At 41.1% G+C, this 18,862-nt stretch overlaps 1 protein-coding gene across 4 annotated transcripts in view; it reads right to left on the bottom strand.

Moving 5' to 3' along the window:
- Nucleotides 1-1,969: 1,969 nt before the first annotated feature.
- The window catches only part of DAAM1 (dishevelled associated activator of morphogenesis 1), a 159,775-nt gene continuing 142,882 nt past the window's right edge, over nt 1,970-18,862 (bottom strand). For all 4 annotated transcript variants that reach the window (XM_058567030.1, XM_058567031.1, XM_058567032.1 and 1 more), the window contains 8 exons: nt 17,920-18,026; nt 16,013-16,101; nt 15,004-15,172; nt 11,507-11,614; nt 9,817-9,877; nt 6,930-7,061; nt 3,633-3,803; nt 1,970-2,357 (listed from right to left, as the gene is read on the bottom strand). In XM_058567030.1, the coding sequence (XP_058423013.1) occupies nt 2,148-2,357; nt 3,633-3,803; nt 6,930-7,061; nt 9,817-9,877; nt 11,507-11,614; nt 15,004-15,172; nt 16,013-16,101; nt 17,920-18,026 (1,047 nt within the window). In that variant the 3' untranslated portion in view covers nt 1,970-2,147. The remainder of the gene's footprint in view (nt 2,358-3,632; nt 3,804-6,929; nt 7,062-9,816; nt 9,878-11,506; nt 11,615-15,003; nt 15,173-16,012; nt 16,102-17,919; nt 18,027-18,862) is intronic.

The raw sequence follows: 18,862 nt of genomic DNA, 5'->3' as shown, positions 1-18,862 counted from the left end.
TCAGCATGGCCGGAGAAGCAGTGCCTTGGTGCGCGCCCAGGATCCCAACCCGGGCCGCCAGCAGCGGAGCGCGTGCACTTAACCGCTAAGCCATGGGGCCGGCCCAACAAAGCCATTTTCAAACTACAGTTCCAAAATTGAGCCAGATCAAATTTCTCCTGCTATAAACGGAAAAGAATATAGAGAGAGGCACTTTAGTTAAGGAATGGACAAATCCATCAGCATATCCCACTCCTCATCTCCACACCTTTTTTGAGCCAAGTCTCCATCTGCACCTTTAACACGGTGTATTTGCAGACCGTGGGAACTAGGGGCTGGGGCAGCGCAACCTTGCTGTGTATTTGTTTCATGTTTTCCCTGTTTTATTTGCTAGAGTCATTTACTTCCATATAATGTGTAGAAAGTCGCTAAGTTTGCAATGAGGGGAAAAAAATGTAAAACCACAGCTCTTGACAACTCTTAGAGCACTATTTCACAGCTTTTGTGTAGCGCAGACCTATCTGCGCTAAGCATTATAGTTTATACAAATTATTTTTAAATAGCTCGATTCCTGTACAGCGCACACATTGGTATTCTATTCACCCCTTAATACCCCCATTAGAACATAAGCTCCTTGGGGCAGGGGCTTTGTCTTGCTTACCACTGTAGCCCTACTTATGCCTGGGACACAGTAGGTGTTTAATAAATATTTGTTAATTGACTGAAAAACTCAATTTAGTGAGTAAATAATGTTCTAGTGCAAGAGGACAAACTACTGTCTCCACAGGAAACCCAACCATAACAGGATCGATGGAAAGAAAAGAGAGGACCTTAGCCCCCCTCCCCCACTACAAATAAATAAACCAAAGCAAAAAAAAAAAAAAAGTAACAGTCCTCTTTATATATCATATAACTTAAGGATATTAAGAGTTGGCAGGTTAATGGTAAGCTTCTATATTTTATTTTCTAGTGTTCATTGTTTCTATTCATTTCTCCCTGAGAGCTTTATCTTTTGGACTGAAATTTTACAGGTAGCTTTACTGACACACAATTTAAAATGACAACATATAAACAGCAAACCACTTCAAACAGAGATAAATAGATCTCGGCATCTTTCTTAGTGCTGTTGACATTTTGTGCATTCACTAAGCGTCCTTTAGTCCAGACCTATAGTTACAGAAGATGCAGCTTGTCCTACAAAACAGAAAATAGAATATACCAAAAAAAAAAAAAAAAAAAGACACCCCCCCCCCCCATAAAAAAATTTTTTTAAATAACTTTTATCCCTTCAGACAATTCCTCCTTTTAGGTCTTGGGCGGGAAATTTTATTTTTAAAGTTTATATATCCATATTGTTAGGACAAGAAGCAAATTCTGGCAATCTTGTTCTTTAATAAGAGCATGGATTGCATTTAGATAAATAGTGTTCTTTCCAAAAGCAATGTATAGAAATCATCAAGAGCGTTTGGCAGAGAACTCGATGAAATTAGGGGAAAAAAAATCGATGTCCAAGTTTTAAATACACAAGAAAAATTCTGACATTCTACATAATTCAGATTGTGTGCAAGATGTTCTCAAGAAACATTTACAGACCGCACTCCCACACCAATGCCAGAAATTCTAAGCTGGTCCTATCAATTACCGATGCAATGCACCAGCATCACACTGTCAACTATCAAAAACCATTTTAAAACTATTTTTTTTCAACACCAGTTTCACCAATGAAAATAATTTCAAAGTATACCAAGCTTGGAAACTATAAAATATTTCTCAAGCTTTTTTTTTTTTTGCTTTTGTTTTTCTTTTTACTCTAGGGAATGTCTCTGTCATCTCTTTCAGGAGACAGCATTGTGCTTCTGAACAGTCGTGGTGTTCAGGGGAAGAAAATGAGCCACACTCAATATGAATGCATACACAAAGAGTTTCTGAGCACATACATCAACACAGATGTTTTTAACCATACATATAGGTCTCCAGACAACACTCAGACTTCTATATACATTTTTTTAATATATATACACATACATTTACATACACACACATTCACACATTCTCGCACAGATGAAAGAAGAAATCGCCACTGTTTGGATTGCAAGGCAGTGTAATGACAAGTTCTAGTCACTTCAATAGGTTGCTAATGAGCTTTCTAAAAAAGTACTCAAGGAAAATTAGAAATTAAGTTTTGTGACTGGTCTCTCTCGGCCGCTGTCCGCCAGCTGGTTGGTAATGCGCTTGCGATTCCGTTTCAGTTTAGAAAGGTCTTTGTCGAACACTTCTCCTGAGCGTAAAGCCGAAACCAGGTCATCGAACTCGCCGCCTTCTTCACTATTCTCTTTTGCTTTCCTCATTTTACGTTCCCTATCACGCTGTTCTTTGAGCTGCAAATAGAAAGCAACCTCTTAGAGAAGTGTCCAAGTGCTCTTTTGTTTTCAGTAGAGATGAATTCTGTGAAATATGGCAGTGCTTCAGTCACACCAAAGCAGGTTCATCCATAGCTACTAACCCCCCTGCATGTCACAAGACAGGGGTAATCGAAACATGAGGTCTCATAGTAGAAGCAACGAACAATGAAGAAAAAGGATCACTACTGTGTGATTAGACTCGAACCATCTAGAATCTAGGTGAACCCCATGATAGTCTAGTTAAAAAAAAAACAGCAATTGAGGGGCCAACCCGATGGCATAGTGGTTAGGTTTGCAGCTCTGCTTTAGCAGCCCAGGGTTTGCTGGTTCAGATCCCGTTGCAGACCTACACACCACTCATCAAGCCATGCTGTGGCAGCATCCCATATACAAAATAGAGGCAGATTGGCACAGATGTTAGCTCACAGACTATCTCCCTCAAGCAAAAAAAAAAAAAAAAGAGGAAGATTGGCAACAGATGTTAGCTCAGGGCCACTCTTGCTCACCAAAAAAAGAGCAATTGAGGCAAGTCATACTTCTATAATGAAATGAGAAAGTTATCACTATTAAATAGAATCAAATATTGGTTTCTTTGATGGTATAGAGATACTACAGGGAATGCTCATCAGGCCACTCTCCTTACGCCAAAGGCTTAGCCTGTATCTACTTTGGATGCCGGGCTTTGTGGGGGAAAAAAAAAAAAGGAGGAGGACTGGCAATAGATGTTAGCTCAGAGCCGGTCTTCCTCAGCAAAAAGAGCAGGATTAGCATGGATGTTAGCTCAGGGCTGATCTTCCTCACACACACACACACAAAAAAGAGAGAGAGAGAACCATTGTGAACATTTTGTGGCTATATTAACACTTATTTAACAACAAAAAAAAAGATATCACAAAAAAATCATTTTGTAAGCTTATGCCCGGTTGGCAAACATGTATGTTGCTTCTGGGTTGGGGCTATTATAAAGATCGCTGCTCTCTTTGTGCAGATTTATGATTATTTATTCCTTTTGAATAATTTTTAGGAAATGGACTTCCAGATCAAAGAATGTGGATATATTTTTTCAGGCTTTGGATATATACTGCCAAATTGCCCAAGAGAAACTTGATAACAATTTAAACTCCCAGCGGCATTCTGGAGAGTACTTGGCTGCCTCCTTCTTGCCAGCACATCAGAACACGGCCTGAAAACCAAGGCACTGCAGTAACAGAACTTCCAGGAGGTGGACTGACTGACGACTCATTCTCTTACCTGGGCTTCCATGCGAGCTCGGCGCTCCTCCTCCTCCTTCTTCTTTCTCATGTTTTCATTCTCTTGTTTGGCTTCTGACACAGCTTGAAGAAACTGATCAAAAATGCCAAAGAACTCATCTGGCTGTATTTTGCCAGCCTCTTCTCCGAAGTGTTTCACTGCTTTAGTAAACTGGAAAAAAAGATTTTAAGAAGTGCAGTGTTTCAAGAGAATTCCATGATCAAATACAAACCTCTCTAGAAGGACTAAAGCTCAAATTGAGTCAAATATAACTTGCTGGATTTTAGTGAGCCTATATTTTATCTTTGGTTGCTGAACATGTCTATCGATCATTTCTAAAGTAAAAAATTTAATACCCTCGACATTTGAAACCATTTATTCTTGCCCATTTCATTTCAGCTTAACATCTATGCTTACCTCCTATGACTTTTATTAACTAAATAGTAGTAAAAACAAGAAAGCAAAATATGGTAGGGCAGAGCACTCAAGACATAAAACTAACAGCAAACTCAGCAGGGCCGGGGAGACTTGTACTTGCAACTTTTCTTTGAAGTACTTTAATATTATTTATTGGTGCCATATGGTTAATATCAAAAGCAAATGGGATCCAGTGCTTCCTAGATGCTTTTCCTAATTATAAATAATGCTGCTATTGTCGTGATATTTCCTGGGCCTTAATTAGAAAACAATGCCTGATTATGGAATCATTAATGCAACCTAAAATTTATGACTAAGAATACAATTTTATTCCAAATCCTTTGTTTTAGAACCCCTTTGAATGCAAATCCGTTTAAAACAGCTAAAATGCAAAATATTAAGGGAGAATTTGAAAAAATTAAATGAAAGTAGATGTATACGGTAACAAAATAGTATTTCCAGTCTTTTTAGTCTTAACTGTCTCTAATTTTAGTTCTTCTGGCAGTTATCTTCATAACTTGAGACCGAACGCTTGCAGGAGTCTTAGCATCATTATGACTATCCAAATTATGCTCATGCATTACGCAGGTCAGATTGTCTGTTAGAATTTTTCTTCTGTAAGGATCTAATGCTCTTACTCCTAAGCTACTAAGGATGGTGTTTCTAGCTTCAAAGTCAAATGAATTCTCATTCCCTATGCCTAATCAACTACTTAAAATTTTCCAGATCTTTAATTTTCTTCAGATATAGCCCGTGACGTGTGTATGCAGTCCCCTCTACCCAAAAAGTTTCTAATTGCTTTTATTTTTCTTGCATTACTTGCCTTTATTATATTGTTAAGTTTTCCCGATATTTCAGTAACACCATCTACTTAAAGGAAATGTTTTCAATATTCATTCTATTTTTTTGGTTTTTTTCTTCCCCTAGTTTTATTGAGATATAATTGACATACAGCACTATATAAGTTTAAGGTGTACAGCATAATGACTTGACATATATTTCATGAAACAATTAGCACAATAAGTTTAGTTAATATCCACCATCTCATACAGATACAAAAAAACCGGGTTTTTTTCCTTGCAATGAGAACTGTTAGGTCTACTCTCTTAACAACTTTCAAATATACCATCCAGCAGTGTTAACTATAGTCATCAGGTCATACATTACATCCCCAGTACTTATTTATCTTGTAGAAGTCGGAATCTTTTGACTAGTGTCATCCAATTCCTCCTCAATACTTATTCTTAAATAAAATAACTTTTGATTATGTAATATATATGCGTGTGTATATATATGCCATTTTATAATTATTATTTCATATCTTTAAATTTATAGTAAATACATTCTTTTACCATTTTTCTCTTTGCTGAGGAGCTGTTCTCAATGTTTTACTTATTTGGAAATATTCTATTAGAAACCAGAGCTCTTTAGAGAAAAATACATTTTTCACACGCTACAGACAGCACTCTAGCCAGCTCCATGGTTTTATAAGCTAATTTCTAAAAGTTCGGGTATAAACAAAATAGCAACAGACAGCCTACAATTGAGTTTCTAAAACGTTCAAGTTCATGCGCTCCAAGCCATCCTGAATGATCTTTTTATCTAGGAATTCTACTGATGATGAAGTCATGTATATTTTAGTCTTAGAAATCTGAAGAAAACTAGTCCTAGACTAAAGTTCCCACACTACAAAAAAAAAAAAAAGAGTAGGTTTTGTGGGTGTGTTTTTAAATCAAAAATAAACTATCCAGTTGATTGTTAGAAAAATGTTCGAGCCCCTGATGAAATAAGTACTATATTGCCTGGTCTGGTGTGGGGTCCCTTCCTTTCCAGAGTGTGTACTCCCAGTGGTGAGGCGTACACAAGACATGGCGGGGCTACCCCAGTGGAGGCTGCTGGCATCAGCTGACTGATTTCCATCACGGATATCAGAGGCTGGACCTCTAACCGCAGTCATCTGAGCATATAGTGTCTCGCCATCTATTTAATAATGTTGGAGGTGGGGTTTAAGGTGGAGACTAGCTAATATATCTTCACATAGTCTACTTCTGAACTTGAACCACTGTGTGTGTACACTTACATACACAATCATCCATATCTATAACTCAACAGGTGACCATGGAAAAATGATACCCATTACTTGAGTTTCAAAGGAAAGACTCAAGTTAAAGCAAAAGAGTGTATGGCAACTGAGAGATGGGCAGTGTGGGTGGGGTCGCGGCTTCATATCACTTATAACAGTGAAAGGGGAATGAGAGAAAACAAGAGAAGGTGTGCATGGATATGAATGTGTATTTTGGGAGAGGAAATAACCAGAGAGAGAGAGAGGAAGGGTAGGGGGGTTTAAGGTCTTGGTTATTAGTCAATGAAAATTTTTCTTTTACAAGAAGATAAAATTTTGAAATAGCAAAAATCAAAAAAATGTCTTTTTAAAAAATATGCCTCTTGCAATGAAGCTGTGAATTAAAGTGCATCTCATTTAATAAGTTCTGCTGGAGACTTGAAGAGGGAGCATCCTGTCCTCCCAAGTCTCCGTCTCAGGAGAGCACATGACTTACAGCTACTGAGGCACATGGCCTTGATCACACCTGATTGCACGTTTCATCCTGCCTCTGGTTTTCATAATCTACTCTCTTCTGGTTTCCCGAGATAAGTATTTCGGATCCAATACCAACTAAGAGAAAACTATCAAAGTATTTACTGGTTTTAACCCTTCAGATACTTTAAGGTCTTGCCAACCTAAAGGGAACAGAGGCCAGTTAGACAAGAAGGGTGTGTTTCAATCGATCACACTCCTAGAGATGAAAATATAGCTACAGTATAATATCTGAAAGTACCAGCCCTGCCAAACAATGCTCAGTGTGCAAGGGGGAAATTTACCAGGTCTTTAGCTTCTGCTAGAAGGTCTTCAACATCCGAGAAGCTGAAGCTGGCTACTGTGACGAACTGGCTGACAACGGACACAAACTTATCTCCAGGCTGCAGAGGCTGAGACTTCTGATACTCCAGCTCCTTCAACACAGGAAATGGGTAACGTCAACGTACGTTTCAAATGCAGACACACCTTGTCTCATTTTCCACATGCCTCAGACTTAATAAGTCAGAATGGCAAACACAGCAAAATCTGCTCTGAAACATTTTGTGATACTCCAGCTCCCCTGCCCTTCCGCCCACTGTGTCAGAGCCACGCCCATGTGCACACACATATTTACAAACAGCAATTCCACCAATCATCTGAGTACTTGATCAGCATGATTTCTTACACTAGCTTTAGAAGTCAGCAGATTAGCATTTGGACAAAATTAATAGAAGTTAAACAAATAATGGAGAGCAAATTAGATTCAAAGGGTGTATGACTGAAAGCAAGAAAATCTCTTGATATTCTGTGCTCAGAATTCTGGTTCCTTGATTATTCCTTCTTTCTCACTCTGCCAAGTCTACTTACTTCCTAAACCACGCTCTCTGGGTCAGTAGAATTTCAACTGTAGCATTTGGCACCATAATCGTCTACTATTTTTCTTCTTGTCCATACCATTTGGTTTTTGTGAACAGGCAGGAAGGAGTATTAATGTCTTGTTAATTATCCACATTCTCCAATACCATGGTGATGAACACACAGATTATTAAAATCTAATTTCAACAACTAATTTCAACCACTGCCAGATGCAGTTTCTTATTTAACCCCACAACACCTCTATGAGTCAGGCATTATTATCCCCATTGTACAGACACGGAAATTGAGGTTCAGAGGGATTAAATTCTTTGCTCAAAGTCAAGTAGCTGATACGTGATACAGCCAGAATTTGAACTCCGGTCTGCCTGACTCCAGAGTTTCAGTAACAACTACGCTGTATACCAACTGACTTAATCTGATCTCTCCTTTCTTCTGCATCGCCTTGGCAGAGGTGTTAACAGGCAGAAGTGCAGAGGTCACAGGCTATGGGTTCCGATTCAGCTCCACCACTGACTCTCAGCCATGACAAGTGGCCTAGGTCTCAGTTTCTGCACTTGTAAAAGGAAGGCAATATCCACATCACCATGAGAATCAAATGAAATAAAAGAAGTGGAAATTCTTAGAAATTATGGAGCTTGTTCTGATTGGAAGAAATTGCCACGATTCTAGTACGACGGCCTGGAAAGTGAGCGTATGTGTGTGTGAGGTGCAGAGATATAAAGGCAATTTTAAAGTGTTTCGTTAAGGTATAATTTCATAAGAATTCCATCTTTGATATTTCAAATAATATAATCAATTTGTGCAAAGCACAACTAGGAGACATGAATACTTAGACAGGCCAAGGTCTGCATCCCCATACTTCCTCCCAGGGCCACTTCTTGACATTTAAGCCCCGCTTTCCTGTGAAGAGTGTGTTACTGTGTACATGACCCAGGGGCTGGAGAGATTCAGCAAAACTACCTTTCATAGACCCCAAACGCAAAACTTCCTTGGGCCCCCTCTCTCACGCTTACTGTGAACTGGCTCAGACACGAGGGTCAGAGCATCCATTATCAGGCTTTAGGGCTGTCCCAACTGCCAGGCTCGTCTCAAGAAAGCCTTCCACTGGGAGGAAACGGCAACAGAGCGAAGGCTATAAAACAAGCCTTGTCCCAACCGCCCTGATCCAGCTTGGCCTCTGAAAGCCGAGGACCGTCCTACATGCTCACTCACAGTCTCTTGGCCCACTGGTGTTGGGAGAAAGAGTTCCTCAATTAGTTCATCTCCTTTTCTTTTTAAACAGCCCCTCCCCACCAAGAAAAGAAAAAATAAAACCTTACATGCTCCTTAATTTATTAAAAACAAACAGAAAAGAGTAGACATTGTAACTGTAATTTTTATCAGAGGTTTGCCTTTAATGAGGTCAACTAATTTCTACGGCACAGTTTTGCAATTAAAAAAAGAAAAGAAGGCAGGTCCTCAGGGCATTACTGATAAATGATCTGAAAGATATTTAAGAGAGGGGCTTCTATCCAAGCTGCTGCGAATCAGTCTCCCTCACCAAGTGCCAGCCCAGAGCTCTGTCCACTGTCCTGAGCCAGGTTTCCCCTCCCCGACCTGCCCCTCACTGGCGGCAGCATTTCTGCAGTACCCAAGTGGCACTGTGCCCACAGTCAGGTTTAATTCCACAGACTCCTCTACCTCTGGCATCTGGCAGCCTGACCTACTTTCCTTTTGCTGAGGCCTGGAGCGAGGTTGTTTCGTACACCTGGGACAGCCTCCCTCCTGCGTACCTAAATTTACTCCACCCTCCTCCTCAGCCACAGCTCAAAGTGCATCTCTCCCAGAAGAGAAGCTTCCTCTAATACATGCCAGTCATTCCACAAGCCTCAGACTAACCTAAACTCAGCCTTCTTCCTCAAAAACGCCTTTGTAATCACTGTACTTATCTGGATGTGGCCAGGCTGAGCCAATGTCAGCTGGACTGATTGTTCTGGGCCATTGCAACACCTGGAGGGCAAAGATTCTGAATCATCGTGACCCCTGGCCTTGAGAACAGGCTGTACACCCAAGTGTCTGCTCAATAAACACTCCCCAAAGGAGCAACTCAAAGACAACAGGGAAGTTCCACTGCTCTACTGAGAGGGAGCAGCATGTCCTGATCAGACGTGAACACCGAGCGGATCCTTGAAGACCACCTAGCCCAGTCCACTTTAATGAGTCCTGCCTCACAGGCAGGAAATTGGTGGAACTCAGGGTCCCGGCACCTGCTGGACATCACCAGCACTAGAGATAGTGAAGAGACTGGGAATTAGAACAAGAGATAAAACTCACCATCTCTACTGCTTTCAGGCCACTTCTCAAGGTATTGATCTCCTTGTCCAGCTCAGTCATGCTGTTGTAAATAGCAACATTTTAGTAACCAACATGTGACTTACAGGTATTAAATATATGATATGTTTAAATATTTCATGCTTGGAAGTCCATACTAGTTTATTTAAATGTTTAAAATTCCCTTCAAAGATCTCACAGAAAGACAACATTTTGAACTTATGGAATTTAGGTATGGAATTATGTTTTCTGTTTGCCACAGCCAGCAGGTACATTTTATAGGTTAAAAATAGTAGAATAGAAATATCTCCCATCTGTATAAAAATATTTCATGTTTCAATCTCACAAAAATCTCACTTAAGCAAATTACCATATATGGAAATAAATTCCTTGCTGTATGTGCTTCCCTTTGAACAAGTAAAAGAAAACTGGCTTATCCACAATCACGTTCACGCTGTGCTCTTCATAATTAGCGCACTGCTATTCACTAAAGCTCTGGGACTATGCATATTACAAGGTGCTGACTTAAATTTCAACCAACAATGATTTTTCTTAAAGTTGTACTAGCTAGTTTTCATTTTCATTGCCTTTTTTTTTTTTTTTTTTTTAATAGAGAAAGTTTCCTGGGCTTCTCTCATAACGCTTTTTTTTTTGTGTGTGTGTGAGATCAGCCCTGTGCTAACATCTGCCAATCCTCCTCTTTTTTTGCTGAGGAAGACTGGCCCTGGGCTAACATCCATGCCCATCTCCCTCCACTTTATATGGGATGCCGCCACAGCATGGCTCAACAAGCAGTGCATCAGTGCGCGCCTGGGATCCGAACCGGTGAACCCAGGGCCGCCGAAGCGGAGCGTGGGCACTTAACTGCTTGCACCACCGGCCAGGCCCCTCTCATAATGCTTTCTATTTGTCAGCTTTTAAACATTAGAGATTACAACTTAATTCTTGCAGATAATTCAGATGTAAACAAATTCACTAATATTTCATTTACTTTAACATTTTAATTTCATGACTTATATGGTACATTTCTACCAAATTCTACAAAAAGAGGGGAAAAGTTAGCCTGCTCATCCTACTTTTCTAATTCACTTCAAAAAGATGCAATTTAAATGTTTTTTAAAAAAAAAGGGGGCCAAAAGGAGGAGGGATGAACACAAGGAAAACGGCCTGTTCCTCGGTCTCTGAACAGTGGTGTGAAGTTTGTGGTGACAGTTTGGCCACGTTCCATTTTATTTTTAGTTTCTTCATTTGCATAAAGACTGCTTTCCATTAAAATGTTGCCTTGGTTTCCAGGAGTGTGTGCACTCGTGAGAATTATGAGCACCGCCCTGACATTTAGGTCTCCTACTTCCTTAACCATTATCCTCATTTCACTAAGGGTGCTCCTATCTGTATTTTAAAAGAACTACCATTTAAAAGTACTAGTGAAACCACATTCCTTTCCTAGCCTCTTAATAACCCAGAAAATTAGGTTTTGTGGAAGTTAAAAATTGCATGCAGGGGTATTCCAAAGGAGCTATTTAATACCACACAACACATTTGAGTGATTTGGATATGATTCAAACTTTATTTCCCATACTATTCAGGGGAAAGCAAACAGAAGCACCCTATTCACCCAATGCTAACTATCTCAATGGCTAAAGCACAGTCCACGTGATTGAAAAAACTAAAACAGCTCACTGTAAGTACTTACTTTACTTTTGCTGCTTGAGGAATGTCCCGCAGTTCTTCATTTAGATTGAGAACCTTGGGGTATTTATTTTCCACGATAGTTATGAGATAGTGCAAAAGTGTAATGTTCCTATAATTAAAGAAGAAAGAGTATCAAACATGGTTAATATCTGCATATGATTTGTATATTCAAGTGGTTGGATCCACAAGAATGCTATATTCCTGCATTAATTTCAAAATTTGGAGGTTCCTGTAAGGCAAGGATTCTCAAGAGAAGGGGATATGGGGAGAACCTACATGGGATTTACATAAATATATGTCAAAAAGGAAGTATACATCTTCTAAAAAGGTAAGGCAGGGGATAAGAATTACTTATTTGGCCCATAATGAGCATCCTTCACACCTAATGTGATAGGTGATGGAAATGAATCTGAACCACTGTCAATGGGGACACACCTTCACACTGCATCCACCCAAAGATGAGGTTCATACAAAGCAGGATAGGGTGGGCTGGGGAGGGAGGTATGTTTAATCCACTAAAAAGGACAGCTGTTTTTCAATCTAAAAGTACAGAGCAGCAATCCACTGATGAGAATTATTGATAATTCTCATTTAACATTTCTTTTACTCTATGATAAATTTTTTCCTCTTTGACTCATTTGTTTTGATGTTGCAGCCAAGGGCGATCGGAAAGTTAGAAAGCCTCCCATTTCAGGGCCGGGCCTGGGAGTGGGCCAAGACCGTGCCATCATAAACAAGGCATCCTTGCAGCCGAGGATCCACTGCCTAATTTTAGCAACACTTCAGCTCCTAACTGCCATAACCCAGCTCCCTCTTCAGTGGTGACAGGGCTGAACCCTGACTGACCTGGGTTGAAAAGGCGGGCATCTGATAACACTATCTATAAAGCAAAGCTGTGGTAGTCTGGTCCCGTTCTTGCAACTCCAGTGCACATTATAATCACTTGGACCCCAGATGCCTGGGCCAACCTGAGATTCATTTAATTGGAATGATGTGGGGCCAGGCATGGAAATTTTTAAAAACTCCACAGTGATTCTAACAACCAAGATCAAGAACCACTAGTCTATTGAAAGCTACCATAATCAGGAAGACATAAATGCATTTCTTTAGAAAGATTTCCCTAATTTTTAGGCGGTCTGCTGATTCACAATGCTAAGTCACAACAGTCCCACCCACCTCCAACTAAAGTGAAGCAGAGCTGTCAAACGATTTTCTTTTCCATGAGAATGAAAACCATTTCTGGTTACCCTTGAAGTTTCATTGAAGTCAATGCAATCCTATTCCTCTGAGTCAACTGGCCCGCAGGTAAAAAAAAATTTTCCCTGCTCTCAATAATCAGAAAACAATTGCTCAGCAAAGTAAAACAGTGGCTAATAATTCTGGTTACTAGAAAGAAGCCTTCAGTGCAGAGTGCATGTACGCCTCATGCTGACATCCTTGTGCAGTTTGATGAGATTCAATTGAACATTTAATGAGTGAGTGCTTATAAGCAAGGCACCCTGCTAGGCACTATGAGTATTTATGAGACACTTTTGGGTACCAAATATTCACAAGCAGAAAGACGACCAAAAAGAAAGAGATCAGAAATGTTTTTATTGTTTTGAAAACGCTTGTGTATTAGATAAATTCTGTAGTAACTTTAATAAGCAGATAATCATGCAGTAAGTGTCAGGTTATCATCAAGTTTGAGGGGGGCAAAGGGTATCAATGGCTTGTGTGTGTGTCAGAGAGGGAGAGAGCGAGAGAGATAACAGGACTGACTGGTAGTGAGGCTTTTCTTCCTTCAACCTGCAAGCCCAGTAGAAGAGAACACCCTTCCTTCAAAAAGTGGCTGCTCTTTATACACAAGTAACATGCTACAATTACCTATTACAACCTACAAATAAGACCCATCTGTTGGTAGAGTAGAGCTGTGGACAGACCAATAGAACAGGTGTCAAATACCCGCAAGGCCAAACACCTTGCTTGTTGTGACCTTAGGCAAGTTCAGATGAGCCACTTGATCCTGCCTCAGTTTCTTTATCTGACAACAGGCAATACAGCACTTGGCCTGTGCATTCGCAGGCTGTTGTGACAATCACATGTGACAGTGCTCTGCAAAGGATCAAGTGCTTAAAATCAGGTGGCAGTGACACAACTTAACAGCTGCCCTTCGTTAATCTATCCCTACACGTGCAAAAATAAGGTTTAGGCCCACAACTTAACACATTGCTTATTTCTTACAGGATAGATTCAGGGTTCCCATATGCTATGCTTCACTAACCCTATAGAAAACATAGAGTAAAAAGCTTCACTAGTTAGGCATAATTAGAGTGAACAGCTCATATTTCTCAAAAGAATTTGGGAACAGAGAAGTTGACCTTAGAAACAATTGTGCAGGTTCCTTTGAAGTCAGTGAGAACCTCAGAGAAACACAGCTCTCAGGGAAACTAGAGCTAATGTGCCTAATAACCCTACCTGTTAGTGACAGCAGAGCCTTTTCACATCTCGGTGTCTCTAGCACTTTCTAGGAAGCATTGTAATGAGTCTTGGAATGATCAGCTGAATACTAACAGCCAAAACACATTTACACATCACAATTTTTTCATATAGCTGCTAGCTTCAATGCATAAAGGAAAACATAACCTAAAAACCCAACTAGCTTCACATTCTATCATCAGCTGTCAGTTTTTCTTTTCTTTTCTTTTTTTTTTTTTTGGTGAGGAAGATTTTCTCTGAGCTAACGTCTGTGCCAATCTTCCGCTATTTTGTATGTGAGACACTGCCACAGCATGGCTTGATGAGCGGTGTGTAGGTCTGTGCCTGGGATCCGAACCCTTGAACCCCAGGCTGCCGATGCGGAGTGTGCAAACCTAACCACTAAGCCACTGGGCCAGCCCTATCTTCCTCTATTTTTGTATGTGGGTGCCTCCACAGCATGGCTGGTGAGTGGAGTAGGTCTGCGCCCAGGATCCGAACCTGCGAACTAGGGCTGCCGGATCAGAGCACATGGAACTTTAACTGCTTGGCCACGGCACTGGCCCCCTAGTTTTCTTTCTTTTCCCTGGAACACGGTTCTCTGTGGAGGGGTAGTGACTGGGACAGGTCAGGAGGAAACTACTAGAGTGCTGGTAAGGTTCTGTTTCTTGATCTGAGGACTAGTTATACAAATGTGTTCAATTTATAAAAATTCATCAAGCTGTGTGAAGTAAACTTGTCTTTAGAGTATTATACTATAATAAAAAGTTTACCCAAGAAAACTCAAAAACAAAAAACTTGGACTAGATGATATCTCTGGAGACTGAAAATGGATGATGGATAATTGGCCCAATGGGAAGTTGGGGTACTTGTGGTTGTGAGAGAGGTCAGAGAGGGCTCCACGTCGGAGAAGGATAAAGAGCAGTGCAAACCACAGACTGCAGCATCATGAGGCCGAGGAGGACCAAGCGGTACAAATTGAAGCCCTGTCCCAAGTGCTCGGACCCTCCAGTATACTGGAGTATTGACAAGTATACTTACTTATCAATACTGGATTTCGTGTCAGCGATCTTGTTCAGGCTGGATATCTTGAATCCATATGCATTGCCTCTTTGGCCTTTATTCATGTAATTTCCGAAAGCCAAAACCACCTCTAGCAACTGCTTCAGGGCACCGCTCCTGAACACCTCTTCTGAGCCAGAACGAATCGCTTCAAAACACAGAAAAACACAACTATTACAACCACGACTTTCCAGTGATATCCATCCTAAACCCACACACCTAACAGCAGATATTGAAGATGTAAGATTGGGTTGCTAGGTTACCAGGGAGCACTTTCAAAACACTTCAACCAGAGGCAAAGAACCAGGAAACAAGGAGAGCCATAGACAGCTGCATAGTCCCATCCTTTCTCAGCCCTTTCCTTGGCTGACTCATCAACGGCAAGCAGTTAGGAATACATAGGACAGCAACTGCATTTCCCACATTCCTTTGCAGACACTTTCTTGCCTGGTGTGAGTCAGATCAACAGGATTACTGATCACTTCCATTGATAAGAAAAACTGTGTTACATGTTACAGCTTGCAGGTGTCACCAGGGATCGGGGCAATTTCCCAAGTCCTAGCCTACGTTCTGTGGCTGTGCTCCTTAGTTGCCTTGCCCATATTTCAAACATCTAAAAATCTAACAGCCTCAAAATCAAACCATATAAGAGCCTCAAATCTTCCCTTAGAAAAATCTAGTAAGGCCCCATTGCAAGAAAGCTAATTACAGGTTTAATGCCAACAGTGATCAAATAAATTCCTCACCAACACCCAGGATGTCAAAAGCCCGATTGTGCAGAGGAGCCCAGGAGGTGTGCCGTGAGCTCCAGAATCCAGGCTAGGCCAGCGAGCCGAGCATGGACCTTAAGTAATTACCCATCAGAATTCCAAAAGATTTCGAGCAAAAAATCACCAAAGGCATCCTGTTCACTATATGCACTTGGACTGTACTTGTAAAGGGGCACTTAAGACGAATGTCATTTCCAGTCTGGGTGGCTTGACTTTACCTTCTACTTTCGGTTTCACTTCTGCCACACGCTCTGCAAACTTCTTTTTGAAGTACAGCGATTGCAATCTTTGCTGATAATGATTAATTCTGTAAGAGCAAGCATGGATTAATAACCATTTACTTAATACATCTATGTCCACTCGATGGACATGGAGGTGGAAGTACCTTAGAGCAGCCCCTCAAACACACACACAGAAACACATGCATGTGCGCACGCACATGTGCACAGTTCCTCTCCTGGACAGGAGCACAGGGCATGAGGCCATCTTCACCTGGAGAGCCCTTTCTCTGTGACCTACAGGGGGTATTGGGACAATTGCAGCAGGGTCTTGAGCTCCAATCAGATTAGGCAACTGCTAAAAGAAAGGGAGAGCTGGCTGCTGTTGACTACAGAAAGCCCCCTTCCCTTCCTCCGAGTCCCAGTAGCTCTTAGGAACAAAGAGATGAAAAGGAATAAAAAGGTGAAGACTCTCCATTCTGCTACAAATAAAGGGCTGTTTCCTGCACTTCACCCACGCTTCAAAATGTTCCACAAAGTTTGCCTTTGGCAAAACTGTAGAGTAACTTGTCCACAGCATTGTCTCCTCATCCTCCTCTCCTCACTCACGCCCCAAACCTTCTTCGCTCTTCACAGTTTGCCTCCTATCTGTTCCCCTCAGGGCTGGCAAGCTCTGCTTTCCAAGTTAGCAACTAGCACTGGAGATAACAGGAATGCACTCTGGCCTCTGATCACCACCAAGACAAGCTGCTCTGTGATGCTGAAGGGGTGAGGGTGGGCATTTTCACCCAGGCCTCTGCAATCACTGCCTAACCTGCTCTATGGTGGAAACTTCAGTCCAGTAGTACCACGGATCAGCCCTTCCTCCAAAATATACCGTATAATCAGACAGACCTGGGTTTGTAGCCCAGCTTCTCTTATTAGGTGACCTTGAACAAGTACCTTCCCTCCTCCAGTAGATGGAAGAGAATACTTTCCTGTCTCACAGCCCTCCTGGCAGGGCTGATGGGAGGATGCAAAGATCTATACAATTACCCAGTGGCAGCTACTGCAGATGCCCATGTATTTGTCTACACATTGGGTGGCTGCAAACATCTGTCTAAATTTCAAAACCATCCTTTGTCCTACAGTAGTGTACAAAATGGTGAGTTAAGATGGAACAACAACCAAATAAGTCTGGATATGGCTGAAACGTAGAGTGAGAGGCATGTTCACCTGGGCTACATTTGTCAGCCTTTGGCACCTAGGGGAAGAGTTCTGCCTTGGGGTTGATGGAGAGTTTCAGGACCACTGGTCCTTGTCTAATGCAGAATCAATTCGCTAGGCCTGGGATGGCAAATAGACTCAGCTTGCACGCCAAACTCAATTACAAAGCAGTCGCTGCCTCAGGGCTTTCTGGAGAAGGGTTGAGAAAGCTTGCCAAGGCTTCCTGGGAAGAGTGCCATGATTGATTAGTGATGTCTGCACGTGTCATGATTTGACATCCAGACCCTGGCTGTTCGGTTATGTGGGCTCAAGGTTGACATCGCCAAGTCAGTCCATTTATTTCTATTTTACAACAACCTTGATACGCTGAGGTACAAGAGTGAGATACAATCCCAAGAAATAAAGTGGTGAGGAGAACAACAGTGACTGGAACCAGGAAAAGCTATGACTTGACTAGGTCAAAACACAGGAGTCAAAGAGGCCCAGAAACAATTGTGAAGAAACCCTCACCCTGGCTCCCACGGGCAAGAACTCACATAAACAGTCAAATTCCACACATCTCAGACTTGAGACGATATTGGAATTCAAAAGGCTTCAAGTTAAGCCAGGATAATTGTCTCCAACAATTCAACATGGATCACAAGTTTAACTTCCTTAGAAAGGTAGCGGCATCTTTACTTTTGAAGCATTTTCAAACTCACCGGCTCATCTCAAAAAGGAACCTATCAGCCTTGGCCATCCGATCCAGCTCATGCTTATGTTCCTCCAATAGGTCAATGTCACTCTTTTCAGGAACAAATTTCAAGAGCTAAAAAGTACACAAAAATATTCAAACTGAGATTTATAATTTAAATTCTTGTAGCAATTTTTCACCCTTTCAGTTAATTGTCCCAAGATGAAATTTTAATTTTTGTTTAATTTATAAACATGTGATTATTAAGATTCAATAGAAATGAATAAATCTTTCCACTTTTACTTGAAAGTAGTTAAATTGGTATAAGCTTCATTCCTGGCACCTTTCTGTTCCACACTACCTCTCAAATCAGAATTGCGGAAGTTCTTTACCAGGACCCACTTTGCACAGACTATTAGAGGGAGCTTGGAGACCAATCTCATGAGAAGATGATACAACCAAGTCCAGAGAGACTAAGCCACTCACCCAGGATTACAATGCAAGTGCGTGTAATCGTCAGAAATAGAACCTAGACTCTTGACTCCCAGCACTATGCTTTTTTCTATATCATGCTGGAGTGAGTAATTCTATGTGCATTTTTCATTCAATTTGCTGATTTCTCCCTGGCTTATCTAATTCCATCTCATTTTTTGCTCCATGTAGAGTTGGATGAGAGGAACGCAGTGGGATTTGAAGGTTTTGATTCCATATTTTATTTTGAAGAAATGAACATAGAATGTGGAAGAAATGGCAACAACATTTAAAGTTGAAAAAGTACTTCTGTATATTTCTGATTTTCTTCAAAGGCACAAACATGAGTAGGTGTATGCACAGGCCTGTGCTTGTGTGTTCTTTTCTACATCAAATACCCTTGGATCTATATTTTTTTTAATTACACTGACCCTCTGGACCCTGAGATCCTCTGTATAACTTGATGCTGGCATTGGGTGGTCCATTTAGTAGGTTTTCAA

The sequence above is a fragment of the Diceros bicornis genome, chromosome 24 (assembly GCF_020826845.1).
Source record: "Diceros bicornis minor isolate mBicDic1 chromosome 24, mDicBic1.mat.cur, whole genome shotgun sequence".
NCBI lineage: Eukaryota > Metazoa > Chordata > Mammalia > Perissodactyla > Rhinocerotidae > Diceros > Diceros bicornis.
Note: the sequence above shows the minus strand (reverse complement) of the source record. Positions and strands in the feature narration are given on the sequence as shown.